Source organism: Lampris incognitus, chromosome 2 (genome assembly GCF_029633865.1).
Source record: "Lampris incognitus isolate fLamInc1 chromosome 2, fLamInc1.hap2, whole genome shotgun sequence".
NCBI lineage: Eukaryota > Metazoa > Chordata > Actinopteri > Lampriformes > Lampridae > Lampris > Lampris incognitus.
In genome coordinates, this window is record NC_079212.1 from 67,280,692 (window position 1) to 67,298,476 (window position 17,785).

The 17,785-nt window shown below is 47.6% G+C and overlaps 1 protein-coding gene across 1 annotated transcript in view; it reads left to right on the plus strand.

Annotated features, from left to right (window-relative positions):
- The first annotated feature begins 2,517 nt into the window (after positions 1–2,517).
- Positions 2,518–17,785, plus strand: part of LOC130108207 (neurotensin receptor type 1-like) — a 781,327-nt gene continuing 766,059 nt past the window's right edge. Inside the window, exon 1 of the mRNA XM_056275067.1 lies at positions 2,518–3,201. Within this exon, the coding sequence (XP_056131042.1) occupies positions 2,518–3,201 (684 nt within the window). The remainder of the gene's footprint in view (positions 3,202–17,785) is intronic.

The window sequence follows — 17,785 nt, forward strand, 5'->3', positions numbered from 1 at the left end:
AGCACCACCCAGTCGGAACGAGGGGCAGGATGCATAAGGAAGATGAAAAACAACAAGGCCACTGGACCTGACGGCATCCCAGCAGAAATCCTGAAGGATGGTGGGCCAGTTCTCCTTAGTCACATCCACGCCTTGCTCCTCAAAATATGGGAAAAGGAGGATATCCCTGCACAACTTAGGATGCCATCATTGTCTCCATCTTTAAGAAGGGAGACAAAGCAGACTGCAGAAATTACCGTGGCATTTCCCTCCTATTGACCACTGGGAAAACTCTCGCCCGGGTTTTGGCTAATAGACTCCTCCCCCTGTCAGAAAACATTCTCCCTGAGTCTCAGAGTGGATTTCGCCCAACTAGAAGTACCGTGGACATGATTTTCACTGCTCGCCAACTACAGGAAAAATGCCGGGAACAAAATCAACCACTATGCATGGCATTCATAGACCTCACAAAAGCATTTGACTCTGTGAACCGTCAGGCTCTGCGGCTGGTTCTGGCAAAAATTGGCTGCCCGGACAAATACATCCGGATACTGAGATTATTGCATGACAATATGACAGCCACAGTAATCAGTGGCAGTGGAGATGATGAAACGGAACCCTTCAGGGTTCACACTGGAGTCAGGCAGGGCTGTGTCTTTGCTCCTACCCTGTTCTCCATTTTCATTTCTGCTATCCTCCATCTTATGGGTAAACATCTGCCACAAGGAGTCAGAATCATGTACAGAACCGACGTACAACTCCTGAACATCAACAGATTCAGGGCTAAAAGCAGAACCACCACCATATCCATCATGGAGCTGCAGTATGCCGATGACAATGCCCTTGTGGCCCATTCAGAAGAGGACCTACAGTGCATTCTGGATGCTTTTGCCAAGGCATACAAGCAGCTTGGTCTGGCCCTTAACATAAAAAAGACCCAGATCTTCTACCAGCCACCACCCAACACAAATAACCCTGCGCCACCCCCAACTATCTATGTTGACAAAACCAGACTGGAAAATGTGGACCACTTTACATACCTCGGAAGCCTCCTATCCTCCAAAGCTAATATTGATGAGGAAATACACCAGTGGGGTTTCTCAAGACTGAACAAAAGGGTCTTTGAAAACCGCGACCTCCAGGCCAGAACGAAAATTCTGGTCTACAAAGCGGTAGTGTTGCCCACCCTATTGTATGGATCAGAATCCTGGACCACATACAGCAGGCACCTGAAGGCACTAGAGGCACATCATCAGAGGTGCCTCCGAAAAATCCTCAAGATCACCTGGGAAGATAGACGCACCAACACCAGCGTCCTGGAGGAGGCTAACATTCCCGCTACCACTGCCACCATTGCCCAACACCAGCTCAGATGGACTGGCCATGTCGTCCGTATGCCTGACTCTCGCCTTCCAAAACAAGTCCTATACTCCCAGCTTCTCACAGGACAACGTGCCCCGGGTGGTCAAAAGAAAAGGTATAAGGATAACATCCAAGCGAACATAAAATTTTTTAATAGACCCTAAGACCTGGGAGGACACAGCAACCAACAGGGCGACCTGGAAAAAACTGGTCCGGGAAGGAGCTGCACTATATAATAATGACAAGCGCAGACTCAAAAAGGAGGGAGTTTCCACCAAAAAGGCCCAAACCAATCCCACAATTACCACCGCCCACCCCTGCCCACACTGCGCCAAAATATGCGGCTCCAGGATCGGCCTCTTCGCCCACCCGAAGACCCAGAAGGACCAAGAAGGAGGACAGTCATACTCGACCCCGAGTGACCGCCGATGATGATGATGTTTGTGTATGTGTGCGTGCGTGCGTGCGTGTGTTTGTGTGTGTGCGTATGTGTGTGTTTGTGTGTGCGTGTGCGTATGTGTGTTATGTGTGTGTGCGTATGTGTGTGTTTGTGTGTGTGTCTTCGTGTGCGCGTTATGTGTGTTTGTGTGTGCGCGTGTGCTTGTGTGTCTGTGCGTGCGTGTGTGTTATATGTGTGTGCGCGTGTGTTTGTGTGCGTGCGCGCGCGCGCGTGTATGTATGTGTGTGTGTGTGTGTGTGTGTGTGTGTGTGTGTGTGTGTGTGTGTGTGTGTGTGTGTGTGTGTGTGTGTGTGTGTGTGTGATAAAACCAACGCGCTCACAGTTCGTATGAGAGAATATAAATGGTGAACGCGCGCGTCAGACTCCCCCTGTGGTGCGTCGTCACCGCGGAGCGCGTTACTGCAGCTTTCCAAGCGGAGTTATCAGCGGAGAAGACAGCAAAACAAAAACAAAACAAAACAAAAACATCAGGCATTGAATGGCTGTGCGTCACCAAGGTCTAAGGACCAGCCCGCCGCCCCCTACCCCACCAAATATAAAAGAGCTCCGACTCCCCCTCCGCCTCAGTGCGACTCTCTCCCGTCCGCCTCCCCCCACCCCGCCTTTACGCACGGAGCTAAGCCTTTTCAATGACTGACTGAAAATTAATCGGTGTACATTGGACTCGAACACAAACACACCCCAGTCATCACGTTGTGTCTTCACGCCACAAGAGGATGGATGTAAACTTGACGCTGTCAGGGCGCGACTTGGCGGGCATGGGCGCGCTGGCGCAGAGACTCTTCGACCATGGAAACGACTCCCAGCCGCCCATCGCCAACGGAACCGTCGGCTCCGAGCCGCCGGAGGAGGAAGACTTGGAAGTGAACACGGACATCTACTCCAAGATCCTGGTCACCATCATCTACGTCGCTCTGTTCGCGGTCGGATCCGTGGGCAACTCCATCACCCTGTACACGCTGCTGACCAAGAAGTCTCTCCAGAACCTGCAGAGCACCGTCCACTACCACCTGGTCAGCCTCGCCGTCTCCGACCTGCTGATCCTGGTACTGTCCATGCCCATCGAGCTGTACAACTTCATCTGGTTCCACCACCCCTGGCTGTTCGGGGACGCCGTCTGCCGGGGCTACTACTTCCTCCGGGACAGCTGCTCCTACGCCACCGTGCTCAACATCGCCAGCCTGAGCGTGGAGCGCTACATGGCCATCTGCCACCCGTTCAAGGCCAAGAGCATCATGTCCCGCAGCCGCACCAAGAAGCTCATCAGCGCCATGTGGCTGGCGTCCTTCGTGCTGGCCACGCCGATGCTCTTCATCATGGGGGAGGTGACCATCAACGGGGAGAAGATATGCCGGCCGACCACCGACAACTCAGACGTCACCTTGAAGACGGTGCTTCAGGTGGGAAGATGTGCCGTCATACGATCACAATGGTGCCGACTGACAATCCCGACTGGCAAAATGGGCTTTGTGCGCGCGCGCGCGCGTATGTAGAGAGAGAGTCAGATTAGGGGGCTCGGATTCACGCGTGCGCTCCTATCAGTTGCAGTGTGGTAGTATTTGCGTTGTGTATGGATGGTTTTGGAAATGGTTAACTGACGCGTGGGACAGGCAGTTGGAGGGTGTCTGCAGACACAGCATGTAGGTGGGCTGTTAGTCTTGTATTAGCAGAAACACGTGTGATGCGAAGGGGTCTCGGAGTGGCGGGTTTTACCACTAAGCCCTCTGGAGGTGCTGTGCGCCTTAGTGGATGAAACGTGCGTAACAAGAGACGCCCAACTAATCCCCGTTACACACATAGCGCCATCACACGTCTGTGTAGATCCTGCAGTCATTTGTTTGCAGATCTGCATCAGATCTGATGTCCAATTAGATGTTTTTTAATTTGCCATCTTCATCATCATCATCATCATCATCATCTGTCATCGACGTTGACATCTTTTACGCCAGTTTGGTGATCCTTCTTTCTTTTCTCTCTCATTGCACCAGTCTCTGGTCCATCTTGTTGGTTTTTGGCGGTTGTTTTAGTCGTTTGTGTGGCCGTGTTTAGTGTGTTGTCCTGTCTTCTACCCATGTTAGTTTTTTGTGTTCTCGGGGTATTTTACGTCCATCTTTAAGCGTCACAGGTTGTTCTCGCATGATCACATAACAACAAATTAAGGCACCCGGAAATTGTGTGATTTGCAAACATTTGAAAACATGGCAATTAGTAAAAAAAATAATTCAAATCTGCACAAAATGTAATCATCTTTATTATCTTTAGCGGATACATGTGATTTATGATATATGATGTGATTTTATATGATATATAGTATATATAACATGTGCCACAAGTTGTGCTGAAAAGGTAGAAGCGACCCTCTTTCACATTGTTCCCACCTTACTGTTAGATGATATTTCACAGGCTTGTGTGTGTGTGTGTGTGTGTGTGTGTGTGTGTGTGTGTGTGTGATTTCTGCAACCCTACCACATAGTCACACACGTACACACACGTCACTCCTCAGTCAGGTGTGTCGTGAGTATTCAGACAAAACCATGGATACACAAAATGCCTTACAAGTCCTCCAACCCCTACGACCACATATAGGTCGTACACCCTCTAATACGACCCAGTGGAGCGTTTCCGAAATTAGCGCCCCTACCGGCGGCAGGAGGTATGCTACCGAAAGACTTTTCGCCCCTGTGCATTGTGGGTTTTATTGTAAGTGTTGACATCCTTTCTGCAGCGCCTCATACAGGCTAATAAAGGTATGTCCACAGTGAATAGTGATTAAAAACAATCTGAGGACAACAGCATATGCAGTCACTGCGTTTTTGTGTTGTTTCGCCGTCTAGTATAGTAACTAAGATTGCTATTAGCAGCACGGCCGCTAGAGGTCGCTTAACTTTAATACGTACTACAGGTCGTAATAAGCTGCCTGTACAAACGACCTGTGGGGTCGTTTTTTGCTGGAGGACAGTCTCAAAATGCCTCGTGTCACGTCTTTTTATTTCTCACTATCATTTTTGTTATTTTTAGAGCGTTACTCATTGAAATGATGAGTTAAGATATGAGTGATTTTATATAGAGACTCTTCTGCTTCCACCTCCTGTTGGTGGCGTAGTAGAGTTTAGTTTAGTTAACTTAATGATGTAAATGAAACGCAGTTTTTTTGTTTTGTTTTGTTTTTTCCCCCGTTTTTCTCCCCAAATTACCCCACTCTTCCGAGCTGTCCCGGTCTCTGCTCCACCCCCTTCTGCCGAGCCGGGGAAGGGCTGCAGACTACCACATGCCTCCTCCCATACATGTGGAGTCACCAGCCGCTTCTCTTCACCTGACAGTGAGGAGTTTCTCCAGGGTGGAATAACATGTGGGAGGATCACGCTATTCCCCCCCGAACAGGTGCCCCGACCGACCAGAGGAGGCGCTAGTGCAGCGACCAGGACACCTACCCACATCCGGCTTCCCACCTACAGATACGGCCAACTGTGTCTGTAGGGACGCCCGACCAAGCCGGAGGTAACACAGGGATTGGAACCGGCGATCCCCGTGTTGGTAGGCAACAGAATAGACCACCACGCTACCGTATTCGCAGTATTTATGTAGTCTAAGGTTGTAGTGGGTCGTGATAATAGACCACATGTGTAATGTGACGTGTAATGCAACTGTTAAAACTTGTGTCTGGATGAGGAATCTGCATATTTTCATGCTCCTGAACCTGGAGCTCAGCCTCAGATCTGAATCAGGAATGTTAGCGGAGTCTCTCAAGTGCTTCTGTTGATTGTTGTACTGCGTGCAGATACTGCTGTAAATTCAATTCAGGCAAAGGAACCACAATTTCACTTTATATTATTTCTATGCTGAAACTTTAGATTTGACTCTGGAGCTGGCTCCAGGTTTGTGTCCCTGTGTCTACTGTGGTATGTGGCCTTAAACCATCCATTACCATGCACACTCCCTCAAGTCAACCTGCAGTTTCTGATCCGCATTAAAGTGGAGGGAAATTCCTGAAGCAACTCTTTAATCAAAAATAAACTTTTGTTTTTTAAGATAATCCGGTAACACTTTAGTATGGGGAACGTAGTCACCATTAATTAGGTGCTTATTAGCATGCAAATTAGCAACATATTGGCTCTTAATTGGTCATTATTACGTACTCATTAATGCCTTATTCTGCATGGCCTTATTATACAACCAGTAAGCCATTAACTATGATTTTTCCCTCTATAACCTCAGAATTATTGCTTATTAATAGTACCATCTCAATATGCTTTGCTTAGTATGGCCTTTATAAGGTGGTAGTACCACAAGAAGAGTTATTCTCCCTTACTAACACTTAATGAATATTGTCTGTTCTTACATAACAAAACACAAAACTACAAGTGTTCATAGTGTTAAATTACTCTAAATTAAGTTTTTGTTATTTAGAATATGTTCCCCATACTAAAGTGACATCTTGATCATTACTAATTCACTAGTAATTAAGTTTTTTTATGTTCCCCATACTAAGGTGTTACCGATAATCCTACTAAATAACTTTTGTGAAAAGATGAGACCTTGTTGTATTCCCTTCAGCTGCACAGGTGGAGTCATTAGAGACGTCATGGTGTTCATTTTATTTAATTTGATAAATGGCAGCCTCCTCCTAGCAAACACTGTACAGGTGATTATAACGAATAATTAAAAACACCAACACCGTTTGAACAAGACAGATGAATGTGTATTTATTCTCCAAATCTGTTTTAGCTCGGGTAGTCGGCCTCCCGGCAGCAGCAACAGGCGGTGACAGTAAGATGGAGCACATCAGCACTCAAACTTGTTTGGTTCTTCGGTAAAGCGTTTGCAACGTGGGGCAACGCAACAGGATGCCCGTTCTTACCCTGTGAATTTCGCCCACAGAATTAATTTTTGAGACAAATATATTTTTTCATCTCGCGAAACCCGTTTTGTTCCATTCTGTGAAACACTTGGCACACATTTTGTGGACAGAACTGCATTCTGGGGAGGAACGAGATTGGAGGTCCATCCGTACACTTGATGTCCGTCAAGGTGCCATATACACACATGTCACTGACTTAGGCTGAGGTGAAATTTGGCTGCGTCAGCCTCACGGGACTTCAACCTCCTCTCTCTCCACTTTTCAGCACCACCTTTGCGTTTGTTCTCTCTTTGTTTGTCCATCTTGCTCCACTGCACTGTTTAAATGTTGCCACGGGAAAGGGGCGAGACCCAGGAAACGTTAGAATGGACCAGACCAAAAGTGTTTGGCTGGGAGCGAGAGAGGCTGACTGATTTAATACCCAACCGCAGTGGGCCAGCAGCCCACGCGCCTGGGCCAGCCAGACACACGCCACTTGGTTATTTTTATTCACGTGGGGGCTGGGGTGATTTACATTTTGCGTTGCATCAACCCGAATTGTCAAGCGTCCCACCCAGAAAACTCCCGGTGCTCCAGATGGCCATTCCACCATTAGGTACTGCCTAGCTACCCCCCCCCCCCCAACGTCACCACCTTGCGGTCTCCAGTCTCTTTCAGATTGCACCTCCTGCATAAGATGTATAGTCAACCTGTGTGCGCCTTCCTCCACTCTGATACGTCACCCTGTGGTCCTCTCTCCTCTAGAAATATGTATTCACCGCTGCCATGTCCATCCTTTTCACACAATCCACCACCATCTGTCCTTCCACATTCCTCTCCTTGACACCATACCTACCCATCACCTCTGTTCCCTTCACCTACATGCCCACTGAAGTCCGCTCCGATCTCCACTCTCTCCTCCTTGGGTACCCTCTCCACCACTTCATCCAACTCACTCCAGAATTCTTCTTTCTCTTCAATTTCACACCCAACTTGCGGGGCATATGCTCTGAAAACATCTATCATCACGCCTTCGATTTCCAGCTTCATACTCATCACTCTGTCCAACACGCTCTTCACCTCCATCACACTCTTCAGAACGACCTCTACCCCATTTTTCCTCCCGTCCGCACCATGGTAGAAGAGTTTGAACCCACCTCCGATGCTCCTGGCCTTCTCCCCTTCCACCTGTCCTCTTACACAAACAGTATATCTACGTTCCTTCTCTCCATCATATCTGCCAGCTCTTTCCATTTATTAGTCATAGTGCCAACATTCAAAGTTCCAACTCTCACCTCCACACCCTTACCCTTCCTGCTCACCCACTGCTCCTGGACATGCCTTCCCCCTCTCCTTCTCCTTCACCCAACAGGACTGAGAGTTGGGTGAAGGAGTGAAGGAGCTCATGAGTTCATGAGACAAAAAGCATTTTTTGTCTCATGAAATGAGTTTGATTGACAAAATTAACAGGCTAAGACTGGATGCCACACACACGCGTGCGCGCACACACACACACACACATATATATATATATATATAGTTCAGCAGTTCAGACAATTATCGAAACTATTGTAACGTGCACGGATAAGAAGACACGCTGGCGGCTGGCTGGCGGGTCTGACCCTTTAGTCTAGCGGTTAGCGATGTCTGCTGCGGGGCGAGCGATACAGGTTCGCTTCCCGGCCGCGGCAGTTCCTGTGGTTGCGTTGTCCCCCGAATTCGCTACATTGGTGTCAGAAGTGGGATGGAGCGACCGTAAGGCCATCGGAAGCGTATGAGGCGTGAAGGAGCTGATATGCTTAAGCGCGGGGACGCGCTCCCCGAAGGAGGGGGGGTAGTGTAACGTGCATGGATAAGAATACACGCTGGCGGCTGGCTGGCGGGTCTGACCCTTTAGTCTAGTGGTTAGCGATGTCTCCTGCGGTGCGGGCGATACAGGTTCCGCCCATTTGTAATTCGCCATTAAAAAGAAGAAAAAGCGGAAGTGGTCAAATGTTGCGATCGTCATTTCCGGTAAGTGCACAATAGCTGTGTTCGATTTGAGAAAACACTATCCTGTTGAAATACACGCACTGTGCAAGTAAGTGCATTGTGCACATAGTGTACTACATGGAAGTGCACTAATGGAAGTATCTGAAATGAGACAGAATAACAATTTCTTTGATATTAAAACAAAAATCTTCCTCTAACCCTTTTTCGGGTGGTGCGTGTCATCCTCAAGCTCTGGTCCTCTACCAGGGGCCTGGGAGGTTGAGGGTTCTGTGCAGTATCTTAGCTGTTCCTAGGACTGCACTCTTCTGGACAGAGACCTCGGATATTGTTCCTGGAATCTGCTGGAGCCACTCTCCCAGTTTGGGGGTCACAGCTCCTAGTGCTCCTATTACCACTGGGACTACTGTGGAGTTCACCTTCCACATCCAATCAAGTTCTTCCCTCAGCTCTTGGTATTTCTCTAGCTTCTAGTTCTCTTTCGCCCTGATGTTGCCATCACTCAGGATTGCTACATTGATCACTACTCCTATCTTCTGTTCCTTGTCCACCAGCACAATGTCTGGTTGGTTAGCCAGCACCTGCTTGTCAGTCTGGAACTTAAAGTTCCACAGGATCTTAGTCGGCCATTCTCAACCACTTTTTGCAGTGTCTCCAGTTTGGACTTGGGGACTTCCAGTCTTTAGTCAGTACAGATATTCCTGTACACTATCCCAGCCACTTGGTTATGCCTTTCAGTGTATGCTTTCTCAGCTAGCGTTTTACACCCTGTTACTAAGTACTGGATTGTCTCAGGGGTGTCTTCGCATAGCCTACACCTTGGGTCTTGTCTGGTGTGGTAGACCCCTGCCTCAACCGATCTGGTCCTGAGTGCCTGTTCTTGTGCTGCTATGACCAGAGCCTCTGTGCTGTCCTTCAGTCCAGCCTTTTTTAGCCACTCGTAGGATTTCTCAGTACTCTTATCTTTCGATGGTACATCCCATTGAGGGGCTTGATTTTCCATGGTACATCCGTTTCTTCTTCCTCCACACTCTGTCTTCTGCTGCATGAGTTACTCACTCAGCAGTTCATCCTGGGGGGGGGTCTCTTTCTGATGTACTCGCGGATGGTCCTTATTTCATTGTGGACTACTAGACTACTAGTTAAACGTGGGCATCTTCAGTTGCTATGGACATGCACAGACACAAGGAAGGGTGTGTGGTGTTACACATTTAGCATTATTTGAAGCACTTAGCATTGTTAATCAAAGTGCTGTGTAGATAATTCATTGTCCTCCTCATCCTTTTCGTCATTGCAAGAGAACTAGAACTTCATCTTTTTCTTCACTGTAGGAGGGCTAGAACATTGGGCCCAGAGCTCAGCATTTCTTGGGGCCAGAAAACAGACATGCCTGCCACTCAGCAATGGGTCTGCACGACTAGCAGAGACATGAAAGGCTGAGTGGTTGGTTTGGATCAAACTGTCTTTCCAGACATTGGGGTAACAGTCTTTTCTTTTGTGTGTGTTCACAGATGGTTCTCTGACAGGAGCATCTGTTTTCTCCCCCACGTGAACATCTGTTCTGAGCCTGTAGGAACACTGCAGGTACTTGGTACAAGGAAAAACAGGCTGGTGTGATTCATGGCCTTGGGACTTGTTCATCTTGACATGTGTCCATATGTATGATCTAGACAATCACTCAGCCCACTTACATTATTTCACGATTCAGTAGGTTTGTGATTACATTTGAAATAATCCCTAATGACTCCCCCATGCAAACGTCATAGTTCCCAGCGGATCAGTTCCCATTTAGAATCTTCTTGACGATGAGAGTGAAGCGTCTGAATGAGGAGGAGCCTGGATGTCAAACAAACTGGCTTGTATCTGAAACATCTATTCTGTCTTCCGTGCTCCTCTATTTACTTTTACATTTACTCATTCAGTAGAAGCTTGTAACCGAAGAGACTTAGAGAGAGTCAGCAATCGACAGATAAAGTCAATAATTATCAACAGACGTCATAGGGTACTACATGGTACCACATGGTACTACATGGTAGTCATATCATAGACAAGAGGTCACGTCATGAGAAGTGCATTTTTAGTATAAGTGCACTTTAGATCATCGAGAGGCAGTGAATAAGATAATCAAAGTACAAAGTCGAAGTACATCGCCAGCAGTACCATCACCGCGTTCTGCAACTGCAATAGCACGTCCATCCAAAGCAACAATTCAGAGCAGGGAACCCCACTGTTTTCCGGGCCTTAACCTACAGCCAAAGTAGCACGACTGATAATAATGCAAAATACACTCCAGTGACAGTCATTGCTTGAAAAGAAAAGATGCATGATGTTATTTCGTCTGGGAAAACGTTTCAATAACTTTTCTATCGTAGTCCACCAATCCATGAATGAATCCATATTCAGTTGATAGCATAGCAAGAGCTTTTAACCTCTGGTGCCCCATGGTGGCGCGCGCGTGCAGCTGCGTATCAATGCCGATACCGTAAACACCGTTTACCAAACGTCTTCATGTATGTTGCTGTTGTTCTTCTTCTTCTGCTTCTTCTGCTTCTGCTTCTGCTTCTTCTTCTTCTCCCGGATGTTCCCATTAGGGGTCCCCACAGTGGGTCACATGTCCAACCCATCTCAATCTTGCCTCTCTTGCTTTGTCTCCAAACCGTCCAACTTGAGCTGTCCCTCTAACATACTCGTTCCTAATCATGTCCTTCTTCGTCACTCCCAATGAAAATCTTATCATCTTCAACTCTGCCACCTCCAGCTCCACCTCCTGTTTTTATGTCAGTGCCACCGACTCTAAACCATACAACATAGCTGGTCTCACTACCATATTGTAAACCTTCCTTTTAACGCTTGCTGGTACCCGTCTGTCACAAATCACCCCTGACACACTTCTCCACCGACTCCACCCTGCCTGCACTCTCTTCTCCACCTCTCTTCTGCACTCCCCGTTACTTTGGACGGTTGACCCCAAGTATTTAGACTCGTATGCCTTCTACTCCTTGCATCCTCACCATTCCACTGTCCTCCCTCTCATTCACGCATATGTATTCCGTCTTGCTCCTACTGACTTTAATTCCTCTTCTCTCTAGTGCATACCTCCACCTCTCCAGGCTCTCCTCCACCTGCACCCTACTCTCGCTACAGATCACAATGTCATCTGCAAACATCATAGTCCACAAAGATTCCTGCCTGATCTCGTCTGTCAACCTGTCCATCACCATTGCAAACAAGAAAGGGCTCAGAGCCGATCCTTGATGTAATCCCACCTTCACCTTGAACCCATCTGTCATTCCAACCACACACCTCACCACTGTCACACTGCCCTCATACATATCCTGCACCACTCCTACATACTTCTCTGCAACTCCCGACTTCCTCATACAATACCACACCTCCTCTCTCGGCACCCTGTCATATGCTTTGTCTAAAGCCACAAAGACACAATGTAACTCCTTCTGGCCTTCTATATACTTCTCCAACAACATTCTCAAAGCAAATATCACATCTGTGGTGCTCTTTCGTGGCATGAAACCATATGGCTGCTCGCTGATCATCAACTCTCCCCTTGAGCTAGCTCCCAGTACTATTCCCCATATCTTCATGCTGTGGCTGATCAACTTTGTTCATCTGTAGTTACTACAGCTCTGAACATCACCCTTATTCTTGAAAACTGGTACCAGTGCACTTCATCTCCACTCCTCACGCATCCACTTTTGCCCCCTCTACTCCTTGCATCCTAACCATTCTGCTGTCCTCCCTCTCGTTGACGTATGCCATTTTTTTTAATTGGATGCTCTAAACATGGGGCCAACATGATCATGCCCCAACGCTCATTACTGAAAGCACGTTGAACACATGCACAGTGTTTTCAACCGATCACATCGTTAAACAGTCGCTGACGGGCTAGCCCCATGCTCACCAAACAAAGACTGCTAGGAGAAGTACTGACCTTTATAGAACAGGTACATGAAGATATTTGGAATGTATCGGATAGCACTACCACTCTCATATGTAATAAACATGAAACAATGTTAGTCATAAAGAAAGAAAAAATATATTACTTGTTACACTGAATTATTGATAATGTCGTTCACTGACGACATCTGGTGGAGCCAAACCTCATCGTCCCCTAATGAAGAGACGTCGTTGTTAGTCTGTAGTAGGGAATGCCATTTTTGTTGGCCTGTGATGATGTTGCGTCGAGAACTTGCCATATCGTTTGGCTTTGGCTGAGCTGATGCCTCGACTTATTTATCTCCTGGCTACCTTCTGAAAGACACTGTTCAGTTCTTCATTAACAGCAAAACTGGATGAGGCAGTCACATATCACTCACTGGTCAGGGTTCTAGTCTCATCATAAGTGGCAGCAAGCTAAGTAGGGCACTCCAGACGTCCCTCTCCCCAGCAATGCCATCCATCTCCTCCTGGGGGATCCCAAGACGTAGGCCAGATTGGACATGTAGTAACTCCAGCGAGTTCTGGGTCTACCCCGGTGTCTCCTCCCAGGTTTACGTGCCCGGAAAACCTCCAAAGAAGGCGCCCAGGAAGCATCCTAATCAGATGCCCGAACCACCTCAATTGGCTCTTTTTGACGCGAAGGAGCAGCGGCTCTACTCCGAGTTCCCTCCGGATGTCCGAGAACCTTATTCTATATCTAAGGCTGAGCCCGGACATCCTACAGAGGAAATTCATTTGTATCCACGATCTCGCCCTTTCGGTCACTACCCAAAGGCCATGACCATAGGTGAGGGTTGGAACGAAGATTGACTGGTAAATTGAGAGCTTTGCCTTTCGGCTCCGCTCCCTCTTCACCATAACGGTCCGGTACAACGTCCGCATTACTGCTGTTGCTGCACCAATCCTCCTGTCAATCTCCTGCTCCATCCTACCCTCACTCGTGAACAAGACCCATAGATACTTGAACTCCTTCACTTGAGGCAACAGCTCATCCCCAACCCGGAGGGAGCAATCCACCATTTTCTGGTTAAGAACCATGGCCTCAGACTTGGAGATGCTGACTCTCATCCCGGCCATTTCACACTCAGCTGCAAACCGCCCCCTTCCGTTCTGGGTGTCACGTCCCGATGAAGCCAAATAAACCACATCATCTGCAAAGAGCAGAGATGCAATTCTGAGCTTCCCAAAATGGACACACTCCTCACCTTGGCTGCGCCTTGAGATCCTGTCCATGAATATAACAAACAGAATCGGAAACAAGGGTCAACCTTGACGGAGTCCGACACCAACCGAAAACGTGTTTGACTTTGTGCCGAGAATGTGGACACAGCTCTCACCTCCGTTATACAAGGACCAGATGGCTTGTAGCAACTGCCCCGGTACCCCATACTCCCGCAGTACCCCCCCCCCCACAGAGTGCCCCGGGGTACACGGTCGTAAGCCTTTTCCAAGTCCACAAAACACATTTAGACTGGCTGGTCAAACTCCCACGCCCCCCTCAGCACTTCTGCAAGGGTAAAGAGTTGGTCCATTGCTCCACGGCCAGGACGGAATCCGCATTGTTCCTCCTGGATCTGAGGTTAGACAATCGGTCGGAGCCTCCTTTCCAGCACCCTAGAGTAGACTTTCCCAGGGAGGCTGAGCAGTGTGATGCCCTGATAATTAGAGCACACCTCCAATCAGGTTTATAGTCAAGGCTGTAAATAATAAATATGTGGAAAAAATGTACTACACCTACCGAAAATGTCTTGTTCAGTTTGAGGGGAGAAAGATAGGCTGAATAACCTATTCACTAAATACAGCATTGAGTACTTAAGTACATACATAAGTAGTAAGATACATTGACCACTGGGAATAACATAAAATTTGTGGAGAAAAACATTTTCAACTAAGAAATATTATCAAAATACACTCCTTTGTGTCCTTATGTGATAAGAAAAACTTATCCATGACTTTGTCCCCTCCCACTTGGACAATTCCATCAGCATTTGCACCTTCCTCAGTCAGCCTCCCATCAATCAACTTAACGTGTCTAGAATTCAGCAGTGAAGTTAACATTGCATTCCATATCAACTCAGTACTTACTTCTCCACTGTGGCTTCAAGTTAAATTTAAAATAGATCTGAAGATAATTTTAGTCGCTTGGCAGGCTACACATGGCCATACACTAAAATTACACGTGTAATTTTACACATGTAATCTACACGTGTGAAATTTACAGACTTAAGTGACTTACAAGGACTTACACTTACAGACCTAAGTGACTTGCAAGGTCACTTAGGTCCTGTGACCAAGGGCTCTTGGTTACTTCTGTGCAAGCCTAAATTTCAAGAGGACTGTTCATTTGCTCTCAGCGCCCCCCACAATCTCTTGTAACTGCCTCCACCAAATAAAAACCTGGATGTCATCAAATCTACTCAAGCTAAATACCAATAAGACTGAGCTCATGGCTGTGGCTTCCAAGGCGCTGCTCTGCAAGGTTGGAGATCTTCTCCTTGACGTGGATGGCTGCTACATCTGTCCATCCCCAGAAGTCAGCAACCTTGGTGTCAATCTGGACTCTATCCTCTCATTCCAGTCACACATCAAATCTGTCAGCAAATCTGCTTTCTTTCAACTCAAAAACATCCTCAGACTCTGGCCATTACTCTCAGACCCTCATCCATACCTTCAACACCTCCCGCCTAGATTATTGCAATGGAGTCCTGTCTGGGGTACCTAGCAAAGCCCTAGACAGGCTTCAGTATGTGCAGAATTCAGCTGCCAGGGTGCTCACCTGCACCAAGCCCTGGCAGCACATCACTCCCACCCTTGTCCATCTTCACTGGCTCCTGGTCAAATCCCGCATTTCTTATAAAATCATCCTCCTCACCTATAAATCCCTCCACCCCCCCTCAGTACCTATCAGACCTCCTCAACCCCTTTATTCTGTCCCGGAATCTGCTGTCCGCAGACACGGGCCTGTTTTCCATCCCCCACACCAGCCTGCAGACTTTTGGGGATAGAGCCTTTAGTGTGGCAGCCCCCAGCCTTTGGAAGTCTTTTCCAGCAGAGATCCACAACGCTGCTTCTTTAGACAATTTTACAAGACTACTGAAAACCTGCCTTCTTTACTAAGGCCTGTGGTCTGTAGTGTTTCGATCTTTGTTTTAATCTTCTTTTTTTTCTTATCTTGTGTAAAGAGTCATTGGGTTCCTTGAAAGGTGCTATACAAAACTAAGTTGTTGTTGTTGTTGTTGTTGTTGTTGTTGTTGTGGCTCCCAAACTCTTGAATTTTCTTCCCTGCAAAATGTCAATAAGGCCTTCCAGTTTCAAACAACTGGACATTTTTTAAAGCAGCAGTTTCAACTCAGCGGTTGCCTCATTTACAACCATTAATAATTGCAGGCAGGAATTGGCACATGTTGCACCGCAGAACAGTCACGGAAAATACAACACAAAGTCTTAACCGGTAGATGACTTTTCACACTGCCTTCTCCACACTGACAGCTCACAGCTCACAGTTCATACCAGGCTAAACAGCCAGTCTCACTGGGCGTCCAGCAGACTGGGACAGAAAGCTGAGCAGCATAATGCAGAGAGAGAAGCTGCTGAACTCAGGGGACTCCCACATACTGTGGACAACACTGCAGCATGTGGATCCCAGGATCTGCTTTTCTGCTTCCTTATTTTCCTCTTCCTTGAGAGGCTTGTCATTGTGGCCTGTGTTTGTGTGTGTGTGTGTGTGTGTGTGCACGCGCGCATGCACGTGAGAGAGAGAGAGCGAGAGAGACAGAAAGAGAGAGTGAGAGAGAGTTTTTGAATTCAGAGGGGGGGGCATGCAAGTGATTGTTTACATGGATTTCTATTTGTGCACATGGGTGATTTTCAGGGAGGTGTGTGTGCAGTTTCTCCATCTTGTCACCATGTGTAAGTTGTGTGTAGGTTGTGTGTAGGCTGTGTGTGTGGATAGTATGCATCACGGCAGGCCTACTTACCATGTGTAAGTTGTGTGTAGGTTGTGTGTAAGTTATGTGTAGGTTGTATGTAAGTTATGGGTAGGTTGTGTGTAACTTGTGTGTAGGTTGTGTGTAAGTTATGTGTAGGTTGTGTGTAACTTGTGTGTAGGTTGTGGGTAGGTTGTGTGTCGGTTGTGTGTAGGTTGTGTGTAGGTTGTGTCTGTGGATGGTATGCATCACGGCAGGCCTAGTTACCATGTGTAGGTTGTGTGTAAGTTATGTGTAGGTTGTGTGTAGGTTGTGTGTAGGTTATGTGTGTGGATAGTATGCATCATGGCAGGCCTAGTTACCATCTGTAGGTTGTGTGTAGGTTGTGTGTAAGTTATATGTAGGTTGTGGGTAGGTTGTATGTAAGTTATGTGTAGGTTGTGTGTAAGTTATGTGTTGGTTGTGGGTAGGTTGTATGTAAGTTATGTGTAGGGTGTGGGTAGGTTGTGTGTAGGTTGTGTGTGTGGATGGTATGCATCACGGCAGGCCATAAGAGCGCTGGCACAGCAGTGGAAAGGCAGAGGGCGTATCAGTGATCTTACTGCTGTTTATCTCACCCTGCAGGGGCTGCTAGTCCAGCCGAAGCCCATGTGACCTTTGTGCTGGAGCGGTCCGTGGTCGGCCAGCCGGGCTCTTAAAGCCGCGGCACAAAGCTGGACACGTTTAGTAAACGTCCCTGTCTCCTGACTAATGAGCCCAGAGGCGCTCCCGGCAGAAAGTCAGAAGAATAATAACTGGAAAAGCAGCGGTGTGTGAAGGCCGGGCTGGGACTGGGTTTGAACGCCCAGCAGCTTGTTAGCCCTCGTCTCCAGTAATTGCTTGTCCAAGCTTAGCAGCGTTAATGGCCTTCCGATTCACAGGGCCACGCTTTCCTCCCGCACACCCGCCCGCCTGCCAGCCCACCCGCCAGCCTGCCAGGCCGCCCACCAGCCAGGCCGCCAGGCATTACTAAAACTAAACCTTTTCTCCTCATTGCTGAGCCACCCCCTGTGTGTGTGTTTGTGTGTGTGTGTGTGTTTGTGTGTGTGTTGGGTACAGGACCATGAATGCTGGCTATATTCTGAAAAGGGAGCTTTTACAATGTGATTGATATTACAGTGAATTAAAGTGCTGTGATGACGTCATCACGAGACGTAATGTGTCACCAGATTGAGACGCGTACACACACAAAAAAAACCATTTGTGCTATTTTAACCTGGTGGATGATTTATTCTA